Source organism: Aristolochia californica, unplaced genomic scaffold (assembly GCF_029961685.1).
Source record: "Aristolochia californica isolate CCGP_79_NKW_82.1479 unplaced genomic scaffold, dmAriCali1.0.hap1 SCAF_11, whole genome shotgun sequence".
NCBI classification, from domain to species: Eukaryota; Viridiplantae; Streptophyta; class Magnoliopsida; order Piperales; family Aristolochiaceae; genus Aristolochia; species Aristolochia californica.
In genome coordinates, this window is record NW_027181782.1 from 33,053,276 (window position 1) to 33,076,180 (window position 22,905).

A 22,905-nucleotide genomic window follows, 5' to 3' on the forward strand; every position below is an offset into this window, starting at 1 on the left:
GTCTCTCTCCGAAGAGGCCAACTGAAGCCGTCGACATGACCACATCCCGTGAAATGTGGATTGCTCTTGAAAATACTTTTAGTCACCGCTCCAAGGCTTGTGAAATTCGTCTCAAAGTCGATCTTCAACTGATGAAGCGCGACACCCGTCCGGTCAATGCCTATGCTCGCGCATTCAAAGCATTGTGCAGCCAACTGCATGTTATTGGGCCGACAAGGTGCATTAGTTTCTTCACGGTCTCGGCCCTGATTTCTCAAGCTTCTCCACAGCCCAAATGGCGCAAACCCCTCCCCCCTGCTTTTTCGGATTTATACATTCCATAAACACTTCATAAATTTATCTATACATTTCATAAACACTCCTTGAAATTGTTTATACACTCCATAAAATAATATAAACACTCCATACACTGCATAACATTATGAATAAACTTCATACAATAATCAAACATAACAAAATTAAATGAAATATCACTATCAATTTACAATCACCCAAATAAAATTTATAAATCCATTATAAATTTATAAACTATAGTTGTTTCTCTTAATTCTAGAAAATAATATACATCACTGCATGAGCAAAATCTCCACCTATGACAAAAACAAAAAAATAAAATTAGTTATTGTTGGATAAAAAAATACTCTTCCACTACTAATTACTTAATGTCGTTAAAAATATTAAAATTACTTCATCGTCAGGTGGAAGAGCAGTTGTATTGGAGGCGACTGGTACAGATGGAATTTCATCGTCAGGTGGCAGAGTAGCGGCACTGAAAACGGTTAGGGCGAACGGAATTGCCTCGTCCGATGGAAGAGCAACGACACTAGAGGCGGCTGAGGCGGACCGAATTGCATCGTCCAAAGTAAGGGAAGGGTAGCAGTTGGGGCAGATAGAATCACATCGTCTGGATAGGATAAAGAGTTTTTTTTTAATAAAAAAATTTCCACACGTGTGAAAGCCCACGTTTGGAATTCGGTCGGAATGATTGTACTTGTACAATTTTCATGGACAACTTTTCCTTATAGATCCCTATACAATTCTTCTGCTCTTTTGAAGCCTATGGTATGTGTTTTATCGGCTTCTTGTAACCATTTTATCATAGAGTATGTAATATATAGATTGAATTTAGCAAACTATGCTCTCTGTTCTATATGGGGTTAAAGTTAGAGTTTAAATACACTGAACCTAGACACTTTTTCTCGTGGCATTAAGCAAATATTATAAGGTAAGCAATTTAACTCCACCAAACTTCAATTTAATACTTGTAATCTTCTCAAGAGGAAAGCAACTTGGGTGAGTTAGACTCGCTTGGTCGAATTTGGGGTGACGCCGGTGGTCGTGTCGGTGACTCTTCTTTAGCCTGAATTTTTTAATTTCTTTGTTTGTTCCTCGTGTGTATTAATTTAAACTCGTAACGCCAAGTGTCGAATCACCAGTTGCTACCGCGGCTCATCTCAAAGCACGTGGTCGATTTTCTGGTCCCACTCGCATCGACACCGTCCGTCAAGAACAAAGCGGCAATCGTCGCTTTCGGTCACTAGACGGTTACGCCTGACGCAGCAGCGTCCGAGATTTTTCCCACCCACATCGGCGGTTAGAATCACTCCAGGGCGATAATCTACGCCTCGCTGTTCATTTTCTTTCACCTGCAAGGATCACTGCGATGATAAATTAAACACTTCGATAACATTCGTCAAAAGTGATCGGGCTATTACGCATTTCGGAAAGAGACTTGATTCTGTGAATTTCAGCGTCGTAGAGAAATCTGGAGTTGTTTTCCCTTGTGTGTTTCTGATATAGAGGAGAGAATGCTTAGAGTTCGTCCTGTCTCGGGTTTGGCGCTTTTTTCTGATCCAAGCAGTGTGAACTTTCCCTTTTCAAATTCTGGCAATCTGCATCGGTTGCAGTATTCGGTCTCGTTTCGATTGATTTATAGAGGGAAGAGACTGGGTAATAGCAAATCGATTTGCATTTCTTGTAGAGCTTCGCGTGGCAGTTGGGGCGATCGGAATGAGAATTGGGACGAACGCGAGAGTGATTTCTTGGGTGCCGTTGTGCTTACTTCAGGTTCGTATTCGGTTTCTAGTTCGTATCCGGTAGAGGAAGCTTTTGAAGTTTATGTTTGCCGTAGAGTTGGTGCATGATTTGGATTGTGTTGGTTTGGAGATGGGGTCGAAGTTTAAGACAATGGAATTCGTTAAACTTTCAATGTTTTTTGTTAAATGTAGCGTTAAGATGTCACTTGCGAATGTGTAAAGATCTACATGGTGGAATTCGTGAAAATTTCTTTCTTTGTGTTTATTATTATTTTTTGTTTTCGATAATTGAGAGCTCATCGATATCATCATCTGTGTATGTTTACCACTTTCAGAGTAACCTTTCTATATTTAATAAGTGCAGAAACTGCGAGGCACTATCATATGCTTAAACATGGGTTTCTGGAAGAGATGAAATGGCAACAATCAAGTCATTTGACTCCCTTTTCCATTCAAGCGTGGGCCTCGTCTGCCAATGTTGGTTCCATTGGTAGTGGTTTACTTCGTAGATTTCGAAGCCCTACAATTTTCCTTAAAGTTTCCTGTGATGGGGACATGCTTTTGCCAATTATCGTTGGTAAGTTTGATGTCATTAGAAAACTTTGTTCTGTCATAGATTTGATTCATTCTGCTCCTAAAAAACCAAATAAACCATTTTTTGCTTGTGTAGGAGACTCTGCTGTTGAAAAACTTATAGAGGTCTTACCAGAGGAAGAAAGTGAGGTATCTAAATGTGTTAAATCTCGATAATACGTTCCAGCTGCTCGTTGTCATTAGTGAGTAATTATAGTCTTCCTGATGCAGGAATGCCCCGGTCAATTTCAGTTTTTGAAAAACCTTGTAGGGAGCCTTGGTTATGAAGTACGAACTTGAACTTTTCTATGCAAACTCGGTCCATTCCTCACTTGTATATCTGTTGCTTAGGTTTCGGCATTGAACTTTTCCTATAATTTTAGGTAAAAAAGGTGCAAATTACACATAGGGTGATCAATACTTACTTTGCTCGAATATTCCTTGGCAAGGTAGAGTGCTTCTCATATACCCTCTATTTAAAAGCTGGTGTGCTTATCTTTGAATTATAGAAATAAAAATTTGTTTCTTTTGACAGCAAACCCATTTTACGAAATTCTGTTCACATCCAGGTCTTGTAATTTTACAGGCAGGTGAAAAAACCATGGTTAGTCTGGATGCACGCCCTTCTGATGCCATAAATGTGGCAAAAAGATGCAAGGTAAACTACTATGTGCTTCATGCATCTTCCTTGCTCTTTATTCAGATGAAGCTTTGGCGTACTTGATTTTCAGCAAACTGTGCCAGAACAATGTCCTTGTGATATGTCAGTCTGATTATTTAGTGAGAAAGAAGAATTTATAAGAAATTAGTTTAAGATATTTTTTGGAAACAAGGAAAATGTTCAACATCATCATCATCATCATTGTTGTCATGCTCTTCATTGTAGCATTATCCCTTATATATCAGGGTCAGCTACATGAACCCTGCTCTTTGCACTCTCCTTTATCGTTTTTCACCTCCATCGGAAGGTTAGGATTCTTAACTTTTAACTGGGTACTACTATAAAGGCTGCTGTTTTCTTGCTGTTACACCTCTTGATGCGGTGCATCGTATAAAGCAGATGGCAACCCAGCGTTCTCATATTTAAATAGGGCCCTTGTCATGTATGAGTTTTGACAAAAGATTTAAGGTGCCTGTCAACCAAATGAAGCTCTTCATTCTTACAATGGAATAGATTCTCCTTAGATTTTCTTGCTAGAACGGCACTTGGCAATTTGAAGAAATTAAAAGGAACATGATAAATAAGCTTGAAGATAAACATTAAGAAAAGAGAAAACGGGGTAGAAGAGAGGAAAATAGGAGAGGAAGGACACTGAAGCTCATGGGGTGAAAATGAGAAGAAACCAAGGGAGAGAAAGAAGAGTAAAAGAGAGAAAAGTGTAAGGGATGAATTTGAACCAAGACAAAGAGGTTTGAATGCTCTGCCCTATGCCTAGAGGCTGTATTTATAGTTGTGGGAAGGTGTTTACTATGACTACAACACCCTTAGGGATACATGCTTCAAAAGGAAAAAGACATTAGTGGGCATACACCAGTTTGTATAATTATAATTTTTCCATCTCTATATGAAAGTTTTCCTTATTTATTAGCCATGCCACTACATATGGGTGACATTTTAACTTGTATGATCAAATTTTAACTTTTAAGATATTGAGAGGAAGTTCTAGACATAGTGAGATGACTTCAATCATAGAAAATTCCAGGCCTATTTTCCTCAATCTAGTAGCCATCATATATAAAAACTTACTTTCTGGGACTCCTGTACTCTCTAGTTAAGAGTAGTTTGTCGACCATATTAAAAACATTAAGCACATTCCTTTAGTAGGCAAAGCACCATCTATGATTTACAAATGGCTTTTCATGTATTTGGGATTCTAATCATCATCCCCTGATATATTTTGCTCTTTGCAAGCTTTTGCTGTCCATCCTTAATAATAATTAACTATAGGTGCCAATTTATCTTTCCTTCTTTGTAGGCGCCAATTTATGTAAGCAAGGAAATTGTTTTGGCTGATGCCATCAGACTTGTCTATGGAAAGTGGAGAGGACATGGTGTGAAGTCTATCTATGATGTAACTCTGGACAGGTAATAATTGACTCAGCTTCTTTCTTATGTTTCTTGGATTTGTCTATAGGAAGGTAGAGTCCTGTATGTTTGTTTATTTTTAAACCTAATTTCACTCCTTATATCGCACCCAGTCATTTGTATTCTTCTCTTTCTGTCTACAACTTCATATCAATTTCATGGGTAAAGTTTTAATCAGGACTCCATCATGTAATTTCTTCAAAAAGAATCATTTTAGCTTTTATAAGGACAAAAATCTCACTTTGGTTTTATTTTATTTTATTTTATTTTATGTTTATGAAAGAGTGCATATATATGAGGGATAGACTCAACCTTAGAAATGGTTGGATGCATCCGGCTTTTTGACTCCTGAAAAACATATATTTACAAGACTGCTGCTTACTTCATTACAACAAAGATGCTGCTATCTCTATTTTTGCACTCAAAAGTTAGTATAGTACACATAAATGATGAACACGTGGGGTAAGAAAGCAATATAGAATAGGGAAAAAAATGAAATTCAAGTTATGTAAACTCCAGCTGAGTTCAGCTGTTTGTGAAACTTCTCATCGCTCTATTATCTCCATTTTAGCATTTTAAAGTGAAAGAAAGAAAAAAATCAATATCAACTATAAATATATGGGAGAAGAAATGTGTATTTCAGATAAGAGGAAAAAAATCTACATCTAATGGTGAAGTTAGAAAATGAGTACTCAAAGTGGTTTGGTAAGTTATATAACTTTTGTAGTTTCTCAACTTTTGCATTGTGAAAAATTCATGGTGGAATGGGAGAACTGAAGCAGAATGAAAAAGTTTTTGTTGTTTTTTTAATTTGACAGGACCTTTCTCTAACTAAGCACACCTGCATCTAGTATCTGGTGCAGCTTGCCAATTAGAAAAATGATCAACTTTTCTATGGTTTTTTATTCCTGACTCTGTGTGTGTGTGTGTATAGCTCATGTTGACATCTTTTCTTGTTTAGTGCTCCTGAAGGCCCAGATTCCCTGGTTGAAGAGCTTAATTTGTTAAAGAAGATGAATTTAGCTGTTCTGGAGGAACGATATATTGATGCAGGTACCTAAATGACACTCTTGCAACATATTCTGGGAACACTGCAGGTGCAGAGTGTTTTTGGTTCTATAAATGCATCTTTGTGACATTGTACCTTTTTATCCTTTTGCAGCTATATGCAGAGATGAACTAAACAAACTTCGCATGTCCAGACAAAAAATTTAAGTGGTTCCCAAGGTACAGACCATCTTCCTATCTAGAAGAGACTCTTGCACTCGATTTTAAGTGAATGATATCCACCATTTTATATTTCTGGCATAATTCTCTCGAATTCTTTAGCAAGTACTTTCTAATCAGTTGATGAATCAAGAGAAGTCAAACTTTGCCAGGCTGAGGCAGTTATTAGTACTAATATTTCCATTACTTGTGACAATAGAAGGAAAAGTAATTTGTCTTTTTTATTGTTCGTTTCGTTTATCAAATTTAGAATATCTCTGCTGTTAGTTAATTTTATGGTGCAGCAGATGAAGCAGACAAGACTTTATAATACTACCTTTCAAGTAGTGGATTTTTTTTTATCACCTATTTACTTTGTATCTCCGGATGATTTTCCATTTATTGAGACTCGTCTGTGGATCTTTTGGTTTATGAGGATGTTTTACCAGGCATTTTGATAATTTTCTTGTGTTGAGATATAATTTTCTATGGCTAGATGTAGATGTTTTTTTGTCTTTGTACCGGCACCCATTTGCACATCATTACTGCAATTTTATGCAGGAGAATCATTCTAACAGAGACATGAGACATCTATCCAGTTTCGAAAAACGAAGTAGTCCTGAGAGGAGCCTCGTTTTGCAAGGGTTTCGGGTGAAGCATGAAATATACCAATCTCAATGTACAGGTCTGATTTACTACTTGGAATGCAATTCAATGTAATTTTGTATTTAGGCGACCATGTATCATGACATATATCACCTATGTTTTTGTATTTGGTCTTTTCATACCATGTTAATAAAAACGAGATAAAGCTCAAATTCTCCTTTTCACTTATTATTTTAAGGAATAATAATGGTCAAATTCTTACTTTCTTTTATTTTCCATGGATTCCAAACAGACCTTTCTGCATCGAGTCGGAATGATAGTACCTTTACAATTTTCATGGACAACTTTTCCTAATAGATCTCATCAACTTTTCCCTTTGCACTTTGTGCATGGTTTTTTAAGTGCTTGTAACATGCAATACATAGCTTTTGTAACTTTTTTTTTGTCTCCTTCAATTCTTCTACTCTTTTGAAGCATGTGGTATGTGCTTTATCGGCTTTTTGTAACCATTCATCACCATGTCTAACCAATATTGAGAAATGAATTGATCTCTGATGCTCATAATTACCTTTACCATTATACTTTGGAGGCAAGAACTAGCTATTCAAAACTCATATTATCCTTTATTATTGTCTTCAAGGCAAAATCCAAATACCAAAATTCATCCATATCATCTTGCTCTATGCACTCAAAACTACTTTCAATGGTCGAGTTCTAATATGACAAGGCTCACGTCCTTGTGTGTTTGCACACATTTAGCTGTTATGTTGATTGATGCATTAATATAATAGAGCTATATATATTACGCTCACGAGTAGAGGAGCTAATTTTCATCTACAACATATCTCCCTTATACACATCCATATATAAGTAACACAAGATGGTAAAAGCTGACATTTATTGAAAGAAAAAAGAAAGAAGCATTGTTAGACCGAGTGCTCAAATGCTCTCATTTTTATGTTTCAACAAAGATCCTTTCAAAGAAGAGAATTTTACTAAATTATCTTTTTTTAACAAATATTAACTAAAATAACCATGTTCCAAACTTAACGTAAAAAATACCCAACTTTGACCCGTTAACCACACATGTGTATAGTCCAACTTGACATGTCATCTTTGACCGCTTATATGGTGAAACATCATCATGCCATGTTAAAAACACATCATCACTACATCGCATCAGCACTCCTCTTTAACATACCATTTTTCTCCCATTTTATTTAAAAGAATTTTAAAAGAAGTTGCACATTTTATTACCATCTATTTAATTTAAAATATATATAATAATTTTTATTAATTATTTTTTAAAAAATCTAATATAATTAATACCTGACATTATTGATTTATGATATTTTTAATTTTATACAATATTTTGTAAAAAAAATTTAGCTAAAAATATTATTTGTTTGAACACGTTTCATTACATTCAATTTATTGAAATAAAAAATAAATTTTGTATATTAATTATTAAAAAAGCATCTTCAAATTTAACTAACTCCTTTGATTATTGATTATAAAATTTTAAAACAAATTTTTTAAAAAAAATATTTGTTGGTACATATTTTATTACCTTCTATTTATTGTAATAAAATATAAAACTAACTAATTAAAAAAATCATATTCTAATCTATTTAACATTTTTCATTATTGGTTTAAGATATTATAAAATTTTAAAAATATTTAAAACTTTAGTTTTGAAAAATCTTATTTGTCAGTACATATTTTATTACCTTCTATTTATTATAGTAAAAAACTATATTAATTAATTAAAAAATAATTTTCTAATCTACTTAACACTATTTTAGTTTTTAAAATAATAATGAAATGTATTCATCAATCAATATTGAAAGGAGTTAACTTAAATAATTTTTAAAATTATAAAATGTCTTAAATCGATAATGAAATGGGTTAAACAGATTAGGAGAAGATTTTTATTAATCAATATCTAATTTTATATTTTATTATTTTAAATAGAAAGTAATTATACGTGTACTGACAAATAAAAATTTTAAAATAATTTTTTTTAATAATATACTTTTTAAATTTGAAAATATCTTAAATCGATAGTAGGTAATTTTGTTATTTTATTATAATAAATAGTAGGTAATAAAACTCTTAACAATATATAATATTTTTAAAAATAATAATAGTTTTTTAAAAATATTTTTTAAATGAAAAATATTTTAAATCGATAGTGTAAGATATTAATTACATTAGAAAAGGATTTTAAAAAAAATAAAAAATAATTTTTTATTTTTTATTATATTAAATAGAATGTAATAAAATGTTTAAGATTGTTAAAGCCAGGAATTAATGTTTTCATATTTTTTAAAAATACAAAAAAGAACACCTTGAATCAATAATGAATGAAAAATTAAGAAAAAAAGGTATGCTAACAAGGAGGGCTGATGCAACATGGTGATGATGTGTAATTGTGACAAGTCACACACATGAATGATGACAGGCAAGATGACATTTAACAGTCAAAACCGAAACGTAGAGTTGGACGGTTCAAAGTTTGGGTATTTTTTATATTAAATTTAAAACTTGGTTCTTTTTATTAATATTTATTTTTAAATAGATAATTTAGTAACTTACCAAATCTTTCTCCTAACTTTAATAACGTACAAAGGCCAGACATGGCTGATTAGGAGATGACAAGAGACAGGTTATGAGAATGGACGGATTATAACAAAAGGTAAAGAAAAATATCAACCTTTGGCTCGTCATACCATGTTAAGAAACACAGTTATGGAATTTGAAAATCCAAATCTTGATTGAGTCTTACCAGTTTATTTTGCAAGACAAGATAAAGGAGTTGGTCACGTCCCAAACTTTTTTTAGTTAACCTGGACTGGACAGCTGAGTTGTAATATTTTTCTTTCACTTTATTGGAGTGAAGGATCTCAATCTTGAGTACTTCATTATTGTACACCTATTTTCTTTTCCAGCAAGTTATTTGAAACAGACTGAAAAATAGAAAAGCTCCCAAGGAGGCCACAAAGTACAACAAACGTGGTTTTCTTATGTTGTTCACTAAATATACAAAAGGTACTTATTGTCCACTAAACCTTGTTTGCCTACGATTTAACATACTCATCTCCAATTACATTAAAACTAAACCAATAGATAGAGAAAGAAGAGAAAAATAAATAAAGGGAGAGATAAGATTAAGATTTAGAGTTAAGGTAGTAAAATTTAGGGTTAAGAAGCATCAGCAACAATTAGTGACCAATGTGCAGAGGCTAGAGGCTAGAGGCTAGAGGCAGAGGGGGAAGGGGTTGTTTAAAAGAGGTAAACAGTGTTATCAATTGAAGAAGGCACTCACTTGGATTGATAAGTATTTTCTACATAAGAGGATTTGAAAGATGCTCACATGAGCACACTCAATTTGTTCATAAAAAATATGTTACTCTTCTGTTTGTATGTGGATAATTTAATTTTTGCAAGTAACAACCAAGCTATGATAAGAACAGAAAATAAACAGAAACATGTGCTCTTGAAACAGCCTATCACTTCCAAATAGAAAATTTATATACTAAAGGAACTGGGAACGAGAAGTTTTTAAAGTTTGCTGAAATTTTCCAGTACCTATATTACCTTGTCCACATTCTCATACTAACTAGAAAATTGGTCTTCTATTTTCTGTAGAAAGTAGATCATATTGGAATGAACTTTTACCATATATTTCCCTAGGTCATCTACTTTCTCTTTGCCCTAAACAGCCTTATGCAAGCTCCCATCAGGCATCTCAATGTCACTCGAACCTTAAGGTTGTATTGGATTAGCTACTGTAAGCCTATCGGAAGTAAGATGTTTTGATCCGGAACTTTCCTCTCTTCTTTGTTGCTACACCTTGATAGCTATTTGGGCCTATAAACAAATCTCAATCTAAGAAACGTGATTGAGATGAGTACTTATATGAAAGAGCAATCATCTTCTGAGACCATACTTCGTACACTGTAGTACAAAAAAATAAAATTTTATGGACTCAAACTTCTGGACATATAAAGAATTGGACCGAGTTCATTTTTCCTTTTGTATTCTGGATAGAAGTTATAACCTAATTCATACTGCACTTCAAATCAAATCTCAGGTAAGATCAGACTTTTTTTTTTTTCTTAATTAAAGCAAAAAATCCTGACTACTGGAACCATCAGAAGGTGGAATAGGTGTCAAATAGAAAGGACAATATAATAAGTAGAGCAGTAGCTGATACATATATTGTGTTTCTTAAAGATACCAGAACAGAAACCCCATACAAAGATAAGCTAGTACTTGGATTCACCAAACATTTAATCAAACAGAACTACACGAGCTAATTGGAATATATGTTCTCCACAAGGACAATACTACCATGGCAATTTGACCCCATAAGTGGGAATTCAAAAAACCGAATGAACTACCTTACCTAGTATACACATCAGGACGACGACCATAACCCATTCGATCTGGGCTACCATAAGGAGAATAAGGAACTGACCTAGATCTGGACCGATCCCTTGTTGATCGATAAGGAGAGCGACGTGGAGAGTAATCCCGGCCCCCACGACGAAATCCACCACCATAGTCGTCATGGCCATAACCTCCCCTATACTTCACACGATCATGATGGCGGCCTTTCCACAAAAATAATAACAATAATTATTATTATTATTATTATTATTAATTATTAAGATATTTAAATTGAGGAAAAACTTTGATCAATCACTTACAGGTAAAATTTAAGAAAAAGAAATAAGTACTCACTGGACTCTCGAGTGCTTTTCACCCCAAGATAGTTTCCAGGTGTAGGTGTTCTTGGGCGTTTCCTCCTTGACTGAAAGGTACACAAACACCTCAATTTTCTACATGTTTTACCAAACCATCCCCGAGTCCCCAAATCGAGCAAAGCTACTTGTAATAGTTAAGGTAATAAGAAGATTTATCACACATTGACATGCAGTTCCTAAAGTTAAAAGAAAAAATAGCTGCTCCACCATTTTACATAATCCAAACTAGAAGAGCTTAGGAGCGCACTCATGTCTAGGTATAAGACTAAAAGAAGCACCATCTGATGAATACCAGTTGTGCGATACCATAAATGCCCAATTAGGGAGTTGATGGTAGTAATAACCGTTGATTAGTTGAGAGAGTTGAAGGTGAGTTGATCAGAGATTTAGTTGCATTTGTTTAGTTGATGAGATGCACATTTGAAAAACCATTAGGCTGGGCCACTCATCAAGCAGTTGTGAGATAAGTTGAATGGATGGGTGGATGAACTCATCATCATCTTGATTTTGCTGCCAATATAGCTGACGCAATTTGTATTCTGAATGTAACCAAAAACTTCCAAGTCAAAAATAATGGAAATCCAATGACGAAAAATTGTCCTTATTATTCATGATTTCTTGTGACAAGACTCGGAGGAAAACAAAATACCTTTTCAACAGTTATATACCGTCCCTCCAAAACAGACTGGTTTAGGTATTTGATGCAACGGTCCGCATTATCGACGTTGTCCATGGTTACAAAACCAAAGCCTCGTGACATGCGGGTGCGAGGCTCAACAACTAGGCGGCAATGAACTACCTACAAGGAGAAAAAAGATAGCCACAAATATGAAATTCTGAAAATGAAATGAAAATAGGTAGAAAAATAAAACTTACATAATCAATGTGCATAGTAAATGTTAGTCAAAATGAGAACTCATATTCCTATTTTTCTCTTGAATGAGACACCCCATTCTTGCTTTGGTTATTTTGTTTTTGAGAGAAGTCAAATTTGATTAAAAACAAAGCTAGAAAAAAAAAAAAAAAAGGTAAGGCAAACAAGGGCACGAAACAACAAGGGATTGGAGAGCAACCCCATGCTTAGAAAAATTGTCAACCACAAAGTTGGCTGATCTCATGAAACCAGGAAATATCAATACAAGAGGAAAAGTCAAGTATCTCATGAAAAAACCCCTAGTATTTCCACGGACAGTCAGTGGGGATTGAGCACCATCCAATAACAACCTTCGAGTCCCCCTCAATCCAGAGCCTACCATCAAAATGCTTGCTAAGATGCTCAATGAATATGAGGAGGCCCTGCTAAAGAGCCATTAGGTCTGCCGAGGTCGAGTCAACACATCCAATGGGGCCAGAAAAGGGAGCAAAAACTGTCCCATCATATTATCTCTGAACACACCTCCAATTCCAGCCAGCCCAGGACACTCCAAAGCACAACCTTTGAAATTTAACTCGATGACAGCAAAAGGAAGGGACATTCAAGTATGATAGTGGGTCAGGTCACAGACATCTTGGCAAAAAGGCGCCAATAGTCACAAACTGGAGAAACCAGCATGCCCTCAAATTCTCCACGAGTGTCAAGCCAAGCAACAATAGATCCAATAATTCTACACAAGACTTCCTCTCTTGAAGCTCCTTTGTTGCGGGAACAGTAATTGTTGCGTTCAAGCCATAAGCCCCAAGGCACAAGGACTAAGACAGTTGACAGGAGAATCTTACTGATCCTGGGGAGGTTGGTCGCTTGGCCGAGCTGACAGAGATATATTAGGCTGTTAGGGACACCAAGGGATAAACCAATTTTACCAACAAAATGAGTCCATGTGTGCCAAGCAACGAGCAGTGAACGAGAATGTGATCGACACTTTCCTCAGACCACAAAAATTACAGAAGATGTTCCGGACAGCATTCTTAAGTTATCAGTAGTTAGGATCTTGCCCAGCAATGCACTGCAAAGGAAAAAGGGCATCTTGGGGGGTGGGGAGCACTGAGAGATTCCAACTGAGGGCAGCAGCATGCATCTGGGCCGCTTGCTTACAATTTAAGAGCTGCATAAGCCGAAGAAACCAAGAATTTGCCACTGTCATCATAGGTCCAAATGAGCTTATCATTGGAGGAAGTATGCAGCCACATAGTTTGGAGAGTAGAAATGAGCCTGCAAATTTTCTTCTTGTTTTATGAAATAAATTTTCTTTTTAAAATAAAAATGCTTAGTTGATATCCAGATCAACTTTTTTATGTTCCTATAGTATTTTTTACACATAGTCTATGTTAAACCACCAACATAAATCAATCATAAAAGAATTTATCGGTTTCTTTAAATAGGCAATAGCATTTTCAAAGGCTAGACTTAGGCCTTTGACTCAATGGTCATATAGGGGGTTTTTGGTGTGATGTGTTGCGTTCAACTCTTACCAAGGGATGGGAATGAACTATTTCTTCTTTTGGAAAACAACCTAGAGAATGTCTTCTATAAAATTCGAAAATTGAGAAGAAACTTAGAGAAAAAGAAAGAGAAACAAAAGAGCAAAGGAGAGGATAAAGATTGTGGCTAAATTCTAGAACTCCTTAAGAGGTCAAAAGTCGACTTCTCCTCTTCTAAAATATCACTTAAGTAATAATGAGTCAAAAATAGATATATGCCCTCTATATCAAAACCACCAATATGACAATTACATAAAGGCAAACATAGTCCTAAGTTAGAGGGACAAACATATTTCATGTGAAATGACCAAAATACCCTTCTTCATATAATTCGAGAATTTTCAATGCGATAGAATGTATTGCATTACCAAAAAGATAAACATATACATGCACATGCAAGAATTTTGAAACATACCTTGCCCTCCTTGGAGAAGTGATCCTCAAGGTCTCTTTCGGTAACTCTAGTTGACAAGCCAGTCACATAGAGAGTGTTGCCAGGATTCACAGCATCATTTCTGAAAGCCCATAAGGATTGGTGCACCAAAAAAGTCAGATGCAATCTAAAAGGAGATGACACCATTAAATTGCAGTAACTGCAGACTGGTTCAAACCTGCCATGACTTCTAGGCAGAGATCGAGATCGGGACCGAAGGGGGGAACGGGACCAAGACCTACCCCTTGACCTAGATCTAGATTTGGATCTAGACACTGACCTAGACCTGGATCTTGCTCTGCGAGGGGAAGGGGATCGTGAAGACCTGATACATTCAGATTACATTGTAACATCAATGATACATCAAACATTACAAGAGTACAAATTTGCAAACTCAAACCCATTATGTAAAATTCTGTACAAGCTTGATTATTATCTTACAAAACAATCACATAGTGAAATTAATATCACAGTACATATATAAAGCAAGTATGCAGGGAGAGAAACTAACACAAACAGATTCATAAGAAGACTGCTACTGCTGCATTCTACAAATGATAATTTCTAAGAGGGGCCCACATCAAGTTTATGTATCATGGGTCTTTCATCGATGAAAATATTAAAGCAAAGAAATTAGGCAGAGTCAAATTCAGGCCACAATTCTTTCTCAAAAATAAAAATAAAAATCAGGCTACATTTCTTTTATACAGCAGTTGGTTTTACTTGAATCATCTATTCAGAAGAATATTACTGCCAGAGGTTCTATTGGCCAAGGCTTTTTATTTTCATTTGAGCTTCCAGCTTCTAGTAAAATATTCAACTAAAAGCAGGTGGATCCATCCCCTCTCAAGTCATAAAATAATTCTTAATAAACCAAGGGTCATTCCAATTTTCCAAGAGATGGTATAAGCAAAGTTAGTGGGTCAACCACGCATCAACTACAATATTTTTTTTTCTCGCATTCTCACTCTTTTACATCAAGTGAACAATAAAGAGCTTCTTAAGCTCTATTGCCTCGATACACAAAACAAAAAAAATTGAAATTAAAATTAAACTAAAGCCAGCCGCAGGATAGATAATTTTGGTGTAAGTTCCATCTTTACATTGTGGACCATGTTTTCTAAAATCTTCAATTGATTAACATGTTTATAAATATACGGTCCCCTAAAAAAGATTGCACTACAGCTCGAATATGGCAGGCCAAATACATGAAGAAAGTGAAACTAAATAATGAATAACAGATTTCTCTTATGCAGATAAGCAATCCCACCACAGGTTTCTTACAAAAAGTTGATGGCTTCACAAAAGCTAAAGGCATAAGTTTCATACATGTGAATATTTCATATGAAATAGGTTAAATGAATCATGGAAGACACCATTTACTGTTTATTTATGAGAGTGAATTTAGATGAATTTATTTGGCACAAAGCTCTGGTGATGATAATGAGTTCATCTTTTGAGAAAGGATAATGTGCTGATGAAGCTGAAATTGGCTAAAATCCCAGATACTTTTGAACCATTGTTTAGCACAATGTTCTGTTTTGTTTTTTGAAATACATTAGTAGTTAATTTTTTTCCAGCATACTATAAATGTCAAAACTTCTCCTGCATAGCTGGTCTGTCGCTGAACTAATGAGAAAGCCAGTGAAGAAACAAGGTTATGATACCATGAGAAAGTTGCAAGGACAAATATATGAGCTTTGGAATCAGACTTTCAACCCTCATTGAGGTTGGCCCGTCTAAAATAATGACCAGCACCTACTTCAAGACGCTACCTAGCGTGACAATCATAGAGAGCATGCAGAATATAGCAATACAGTACCCATTTGATACCCTCATACGGAGTTGTTGGTTGATGCAGTCTCCATACCGAGTTAATCTGTACTCTATCTCAAAGTTGATCGGAGCTCATATGACACTTCACTTCACATTGTCAAAGCTTCCTTAAACAAAATATATAATTCGAATATATAGAGCTACGAAATGTTTGCCAATAATAAGATAAGAGTGTGCATAGCTAACAATTTTCTCAAAACAACTTATATATTCGACGAAATCATCTTAACAAAAAACAGCAGGCGTAATTCGAAATTGCAATAGTAATACACAAGTCCAAAGGGCTTTTCCAAAATGACTAGTGACAACATTTTCGTTAGCGACAAGATAACACAGGCAGTCGAAGACGAAAACAATGGATTACCTCTTGCGTGGAGAATCTGCCTGCGAACAATAAAAACCAAAGAAAAATTAATATGCTGTCAAGTGACGAATAAATATTAGAAGGTGAGATAGGGAAGAAGAGACGAATAAAGAGAATAAGGTGATATAGGGAAGAAGAGACGGCCTGAGAGTACCATTTCAGGGAGGAGCCGCGAAACCCTAAAACGGGAGAAGAGGCGCAAAATTGTTCGTCTGCCTCTGTGTCGCGGGTTTACCACAAGGACGGGACCAGGTTCAACATCCTCGTATTATATTAACCAATTCTTTATTAAATTAAGGAAATTCCTATATATCTTATACGTCATTTTTACTCTCTTCTTATATATTAGAAAAATTAAATAAATGTCATTGTTTTCAACCATTTTGGATTGCAAGCGCTCTCAAGTGTGTTTTTCAAAATAAAATAAAAAATATGTTATTTAGGTGTATTTTTATGTTGGTCCTTTTTTCAATGTTCCAAGTTGAGATGCTACCAATGTTGGTGATGAAGGTGGCTTTGCTCCTGATATTCAAAGTCATATGGCCTATACAATTACTCTGCATCATCTGGTTTCCATATTGTTGTTTTAGGATCAATTGAACAAAACTTATTGGGAATGATCTTGTCGGTTTTGTTCATGGCCATATTGTGTGAAATTCATGTATTACTTTCGATTTTTAGGAATGTTTTTAACCTTTCTTGATTCATAACTATTACTTTCGAGTAAGATGTTGATATCGATATATCTTACTTTCAGTTTTTTTTTTATATCTTCTTAATATCTCAATTTTCTATATTTTTGTCGTTTTTGTTGATTTTCTATTTTGCATCGTTAATTAGCCGTAATTTTACAAAATAGATATTGTAAATTCAATAATCCTTATGAAGGAAATGTTAGAAAACAAACGATTCTATATACTACGGTAATCAAGTCCTTCATGTGACAGTCACATGAGGTTATGAAAAACAACACGTAAGTATAATTATAATTTTAAGCTTCTTATATTTTATTTACTTAATTTTAGGTGAAAGTAATAATATAAATTTTTTATGCTATTTTTAATAGGATTATATGTAGCGGATGGTGCGACAAGCACATGAGGTTGGTCAACCATTTGATGAGCATGCCATAGAGTGTATGTGGTTTCAAGTCTAGACTGAACTCGACTCCCTATACCCAAGACGGTTTGACCATCTTCTTTTCGTACTTAACGTACTTAACATATCGAGGACCAGTTGCATCGGACTCGAGAGACTAGACTTTGAGTTAGACACAAGAGGAATGTAGTTACAAAGAGCACTTCAAGTCTCTACATAGATGATGCATAGTTTATTGTTTATTTTTGTGTAATTTATTTTTTCTTTTTACAAATTTTTACATTTTATATATATATTTACATATTTTTATAATTTAATTGATTTTATTTAATTTAATATTTGTATCAATACTTTTTTATTAAAATGAGTAAATACACAATATTAAAATTAATATTCGAAGACTCTCATGAGAATCCAACCATCTGAGCATCCAACGGTCCGTATTGTATACACTGCAAAGCCAGTTGCCTCCACGGAGCTTGCAGGTCGAACCATGCTTTGCTGTTCCGTTTTACATTACGTTTCGTTTCGTTCCGTTTACATATCTGTTGACGTGAAAGAGAGCCAGCGAGCGAGCAGACGCCGTGCTGCTGCGTACAAATTACATATCGAGGTTTCTAGTAAAGAGGGTCGGCTGTATTTTTCTCTTTTGCCTCTCATCTCACCACCCTATCTGCCGCTTTGATCAGAGATTGTTTAGAGTGCATTTTTACGTGGTATATCTTCTGCATCCTTTCTTGTCTGATCGAAAATAAATTTAGGAATAACGATGACTATGGGGAAGAAGCGAAGGACGATATTCCGGGGAATCGATGGTCTCTGGCAGCGGGAGGTCGGCGAGATTTCACCCCGGATATTTGCACATCGTGTTGGGGCAACGAAGGTGATTTATATATATTTTTTTATTTGGGAATGTTCTTCATCGGTGCTTTTGAAACTTGTAAATTGAATCCATTCGCTTCGTTGTTGGCTTGTCATGTTTGATACTAGTTTATGCCGCAGTTCACTTGAAGAAATGAGTGTATTTTTTTATGCTTTTTTTTCTTCTTATTTTTTATGTTGGTGACTGATATGTTGAGCATAAATACTGAAATACTGTGAGGATCTTTATTAAATTTATCTGTTTAGCTCAATTTCCTGTTCCTTTTGGCTGCTGGGTTTTGTTCATTTATCGTATGTAGGGTGACGGATCGATTTAGTCAGCTTTATATGGAGTTCATGAGCTTAGTTGCGCACCATTGTCGTGCGCAGTTTATATTTGGCATATTGTTATTACCAATAAGTTTGTTTCTTGGAGTAAATAAATCAAAATAAATCAAAATAGGGGAATAGTTTTCTTTGGCACTTGTGACGCATTGTGTTTTTTCCATGTATCCAAATCTCTTGAAAAGTGATCTCCATTATCAAAACATAAAGCTTTAGATGGATAAGGAAGAGTATCTTTCGCAGTTTATAAGTTATCATGGTAATATATATATATATACACACACACACACACAAATACATAGTTTTGGATAAAGTGAAAAATGAGGGATGAGGTTTCTATGCTTACATCCTTTATTTTGTATCCGAGCCCTTTTAACTGGTTCAAAATCAGTTTGAAGAAGCTTGCTATTGACCATAGATGTACTCAATAAAACTTATCATGCTTAATTTGGCCCATATAGGCATATTCAATTTACTATGATACTTTCTGTTTTTTTACCCCCTTTGGAAGACATTGTGAAAGTCTATTTCTCATACAGTCCTGTGATCCCTTTGGAAGACATTGTGAAGTCTGTTTCTCATACAATCCTGTGATTATCAATACACTTTACCCAAATGCTTGTGTTTTGTCTTGGAAACTGTGTTCTTTGTGTTTCAAGTCAAGGAAGGCTGCACCATTTCGTGTAAGCTTTTTTTTCTTTTTGTTTGTTGACATCTTTGTTCTTAAACCTTTTTTTCTCTTTGTTTGTTGACATCATCGTCTCTGTGTTCTTAAACCTTTTCTTCTCTTTGTTTGTTGACATCTTTGTTTTTGTGTTTCTGTTTTCAGTAATAGGCTGCATCCCCAACACCCCAGATACCCCACTACTGAGACTTGAACCCCAGACCTAACGATTCAGAAACTTTGCAATTGAGCCATCGAGCGAAAGGCTCAATTCACACAGAAAACATAAAGTACTTTTTATTATTAAAAAACAGAATTTATTACAAGCATATTTGTGAACTCATTTCTGGGGTTTGCTATTTTACAACTGAAACTAAGAGGAAATAGATTAACAATGTCTGCTGATCCTAAATAGATTATCACATGGATGGGCCAACTTGTTCCTGGGACAGTGATGTGGTTTCTTCTTTCTCCAAGTATACATTTGTGGTTTGAACTAGATACAAGAAAATATTGGGATAGTTTTATAGTTGGTGTGACTGTTTGCATTGACCCTTTTTTGTGTCCACGTTGTTTGTTCCAGTTAGAAATCTTGATCTTGCAAATTCTGCTCTTCCATTGCCTAATAAACTAAAGGTAGATGGTCTTTTAGTGTATAAACTAAGTAGACAATTGAGTTCTCTTATTAGTGAAAACTTGCTTCTTGTTGAAATAAGTAATGGATTAGTCTTAGAGAAGGGAAAAACCATATATTGATGATCCTTTCTTGTTCAGGATCTGCTGCTGAGATTTGATATCTACAAAAAGCTAAAAAGGCACAGAGGTTGTGTAAACACAGTGAGCTTCAATTGTGATGGTGACATTCTTGTATCTGGGTCCGATGACAAAATGGTGATACTATGGAACTGGGATCAAGGTTCTGTCAAACTGGCATTCCATTCTGGCCACACAAACAATGTATTTCAAGCTAAAATCATGCCTTTTACAGATGATAGGACTCTTGTTACTTGTGCTGCGGATGGGCAGGTTTGCACCACCAAAGAGTACAAATACTGTCAATCTTCAAAATTGTCTGCTTTGTCTTTTCTTTCAAGTGGGATCTGGCATGGCTGTAAACTCTTTTTTCTTTCTGTGAATTGGTCCACTAGGTGAGGCGAGCTCTGATACGAGATGATGGAAAGGTAGACACTGTGAAACTGGCTAGGCATGATAGCCGTGCCCATAAGCTGGCAGTTGAGCCTGGAAGTCCATACATATTTTACTCTTGTGGTGAAGATGGGCTTGTTCTACATGTAAGTTTAAAATGGTTAGTTCTTTTTATAGTATTATTATTATTATTATTTTTGTGTGTGTGTGTGTGTGTGTGGGGGGGGGGGGGGGGGGGGGGGGCGTAGACGCCGATTTGAAGTGTCCTTGCATGTGACTTGTGAAAGACAAATGAGGTTTTGGTTGTGCACAAAAATTGAAATGTTTCTTTTGCCCTGATGGTGTTTTTGTCATGGTTAAAAAGTTCGATTGGATCAATGGTGCAGGTGCTGAGTGACCTGCACCAAAGTCGTTTGCACTGTGGGTTAAATACCAACTGTGTTTCTCATTAAAATCACATGTAGGTTCTGCTTTCATGGTTTTGTTACATATGATGTTAATCATCTCATTCTTTGCAGTTTGATTTGAGAACACGGACTGCAACACGGCTCTTCACTTGCCAACCCTTCGAAGTTATGTCTCGTATCCGACCAATCGTACTCTTAAATGCAATTGCAATAGATCCAAGGAACCCAAATCTCTTTTCAGTCGCTGGATCTGATGAATATGCTCGACTTTATGACATTCGAAAGTACAATCTGAATGGATCTACCAACTATGGTCTTCCAGCAGACCGCTTCTGCCCGTCACATCTGATTGGGGATGGTCAAGTTGGAATAACTGGTTTGACCTTCTCAGACCAAAGCGAGCTACTTGTTTCCTACAATGATGAGTTAATATATCTTTTCTCCCGGGGTATGGGACTAGGATCTGATCCAGTTAAACCATCTGAAGAAAATGTGTATGTTGACACTAAACCACAGCCCCAAGTCTATTCAGGTCATCGAAATTGTGCTACTGTGAAGGGTGCTAACTTCTTTGGCCCCAGTTGCGAGTATGTGACTAGTGGCTCTGATTGTGGGCGGATCTTTATCTGGAGGAAAAAAGATGGAGAGCTTTTGCGTGCAATGGAAGGAGACAGTCATATTGTAAACTGCATCGAACCTCACCCACGTGCTACGGTGCTTGCAAGCAGTGGTTTTGATGCTGACATCAAGATTTGGACCCCAAGAGCAACTGAACCAGCATCTTTGCCAGTTAATATTGACGAGGTAAGCATTGTATTGCTATTTAATATAGCTTTGCTTAATGCACTAGTTCAAGCCTCTTGGAAGACCCTGGTCATATTTATTTATGTTGACTTGGTGACAAGACTCTTAGATATCCTGTTACATTAATTTTTAACTGGTAGACACCTTGATCAACCCAGATTTTTCTGGTCCTGTGATTGAACAAGTTACCAAAAGTAGTTTTATGGGTTACTCTCGTTTGATCATCAGTTTGTGGTATGCTCATAGATATTGAGTCACGTCTAGTTTTTTATGGCTTCTGAGCACCTTCTATTACCAAATTTATAGCCAATTGGATGGGAGCTGAGAGGCTTAAAGAATATATAAATTCCAGACAGATCTGTGGTCTCTGGGTAGTTTTACTGAAAGATGTTCCTCCACGTCTGGTTTTGTATGCTTGCTGAGTAGCTTCTATTATCATCTTTATGGCCAAAGTGTTGGATGGGAGCTAAGAGGCTTAAGGAACTTATAAATGTCAGAGAGATCTTTGGTCTCTTTGTAGTTAGCATGATTTGTTGTTGTTTTTTTTTTTTGGGGGTTTCTCAACTCTGTCCTGTTAATTGTGCGAAAGGATCTGATACCTGATCGAATTGCTTGCTTTGCCATCAATGATGATGACTATGACGATGACGATGATGATGATGATGATGATTATGACGATGATGATGATGATGATGATGATGACGATGGTGATGATGATGACGATGATCTGGACAATGGTTCTGACTTCGATTTTGATTGCCATAACAATAACAATGGTGCTCCTGCTGATGATACCACTACACCGGCTCAAAGACAAAAAGACACGATGGATGCCGCATATTGTTTCACCCCATGAAATGGTAATGCACTTATTGCAGATGGCGGGAGAAAGCTCTCCCAGTGAGAGCAGTGAGGATCTGGCGAACAGGGTAGCTCTGTTAGAGTATTTCGTGGGGCTTGCTGATGGCGAAGGTGCCTCTGAGAATGACAACTCCAGTGACCCTGAGGAGAGTGGCGATAATTGACAATATGCTTATCACCTGAAGACTATAAGAATGTACATAGACTCAGAAGAATCGACAGGGTCCGTCCATACGACTAGTTTCCTCTTTGTATGCTCAAATCTGCTTTGAGATTTGGTTAAACTTAGTCTTAATACCTTCTTCTCGGAATTTACTGACGGCTAGAGTATTGAATGCTCGTTTTTTTCCTTCCCTTTTTTAATCAGTGGACGTCTTTGTATTTTGCGA

At 35.8% G+C, this 22,905-nt stretch overlaps 3 protein-coding genes across 8 annotated transcripts; 2 read left to right on the plus strand and 1 right to left on the minus strand.

Moving 5' to 3' along the window:
• Nucleotides 1–1,695: 1,695 nt before the first annotated feature.
• Nucleotides 1,696–6,949, plus strand: LOC137944425 (bifunctional nuclease 1). Of its 3 annotated transcripts, XR_011110817.1 has the most exons (11): nt 1,696–2,067; nt 2,401–2,613; nt 2,707–2,759; nt 2,841–2,897; nt 2,993–3,058; nt 3,196–3,267; nt 4,586–4,695; nt 5,657–5,748; nt 5,858–5,922; nt 6,463–6,586; nt 6,800–6,949. XR_011110817.1 is itself a non-coding variant. In XM_068790108.1 (10 exons), the coding sequence occupies exons 1-9, from the start codon at nt 1,809–1,811 to the stop codon at nt 5,908–5,910; spliced, it is 975 nt and encodes a 324-aa protein (XP_068646209.1). In that variant the 5' UTR covers nt 1,696–1,808; the 3' UTR covers nt 5,911–5,922; nt 6,463–6,726. The 3 variants fall into 3 exon arrangements, 2 of the variants coding, with proteins under 2 accessions (XP_068646209.1, XP_068646210.1); XM_068790108.1 differs by lacking the exon at nt 6,800–6,949 and having other exon boundaries at nt 6,463–6,726; XM_068790109.1 differs by lacking the exon at nt 6,800–6,949 and having other exon boundaries at nt 6,480–6,726.
• A 3,733-nt stretch (nt 6,950–10,682) lies between these two features.
• On the minus strand, nt 10,683–16,564 carry LOC137944863 (serine/arginine-rich splicing factor SR45a-like). 2 transcript variants are annotated; one of them, XM_068790641.1, is made up of 7 exons: nt 16,485–16,564; nt 16,331–16,350; nt 14,309–14,455; nt 14,113–14,212; nt 11,929–12,078; nt 11,257–11,326; nt 10,683–11,126 (listed from the first exon to the last, which is right to left on the minus strand). In XM_068790641.1, exons 1-7 carry the CDS (start codon nt 16,485–16,487, stop codon nt 10,915–10,917), a joined length of 702 nt encoding a protein of 233 aa, XP_068646742.1. In that variant the 5' UTR covers nt 16,488–16,564; the 3' UTR covers nt 10,683–10,914. The 2 variants fall into 2 exon arrangements, 1 of the variants encoding a protein (XP_068646742.1); XR_011110862.1 differs by lacking the exon at nt 10,683–11,126 and adding an exon at nt 11,572–11,818 and having other exon boundaries at nt 11,256–11,326.
• A 1,423-nt stretch (nt 16,565–17,987) lies between these two features.
• LOC137944865 (uncharacterized) lies at nt 17,988–22,865 on the plus strand. Of its 3 annotated transcripts, XM_068790644.1 has the most exons (6): nt 17,988–18,041; nt 18,190–18,311; nt 20,073–20,324; nt 20,447–20,590; nt 20,963–21,655; nt 22,245–22,865. In XM_068790644.1, exons 2-6 carry the CDS (start codon nt 18,198–18,200, stop codon nt 22,509–22,511), a joined length of 1,470 nt encoding a protein of 489 aa, XP_068646745.1. In that variant the 5' UTR covers nt 17,988–18,041; nt 18,190–18,197; the 3' UTR covers nt 22,512–22,865. The 3 variants fall into 3 exon arrangements, with proteins under 3 accessions (XP_068646745.1, XP_068646744.1, XP_068646746.1); XM_068790643.1 differs by having other exon boundaries at nt 17,988–18,311; XM_068790645.1 differs by having other exon boundaries at nt 17,988–18,311; nt 22,469–22,865.
• The last annotated feature ends 40 nt before the right edge of the window (nt 22,866–22,905 follow it).

Bases quoted from the DNA above. Each gene is read 5' to 3' on its own strand.
- LOC137944425 (XM_068790108.1), top strand. From the start codon at position 1,809: ATGCTTAGAGTTCGTCCTGTCTCGGGTTTGGCGCTTTTTTCTGATCCA. The intron at 2,898-2,992 runs GTACGAACTTGA...CTATAATTTTAG, and splicing joins TAGGGAGCCTTGGTTATGAA to GTAAAAAAGGTGCAAATTAC. The intron at 3,268-4,585 runs GTAAACTACTAT...CCTTCTTTGTAG, and splicing joins ATGTGGCAAAAAGATGCAAG to GCGCCAATTTATGTAAGCAA.
- LOC137944863 (XM_068790641.1), bottom strand. The intron at 14,456-16,330 runs GTAATCCATTGT...TGAATGTATCAG, and splicing joins GCAGATTCTCCACGCAAGAG to GTCTTCACGATCCCCTTCCC. The intron at 12,079-14,112 runs GTATGTTTCAAA...TTCTCCTTGTAG, and splicing joins ACTTCTCCAAGGAGGGCAAG to GTAGTTCATTGCCGCCTAGT.
- LOC137944865 (XM_068790643.1), top strand. From the start codon at position 18,198: ATGACTATGGGGAAGAAGCGAAGGACGATATTCCGGGGAATCGATGGT. The intron at 18,312-20,072 runs GTGATTTATATA...TTTCTTGTTCAG, and splicing joins ATCGTGTTGGGGCAACGAAG to GATCTGCTGCTGAGATTTGA. The intron at 20,591-20,962 runs GTAAGTTTAAAA...CATTCTTTGCAG, and splicing joins AAGATGGGCTTGTTCTACAT to TTTGATTTGAGAACACGGAC.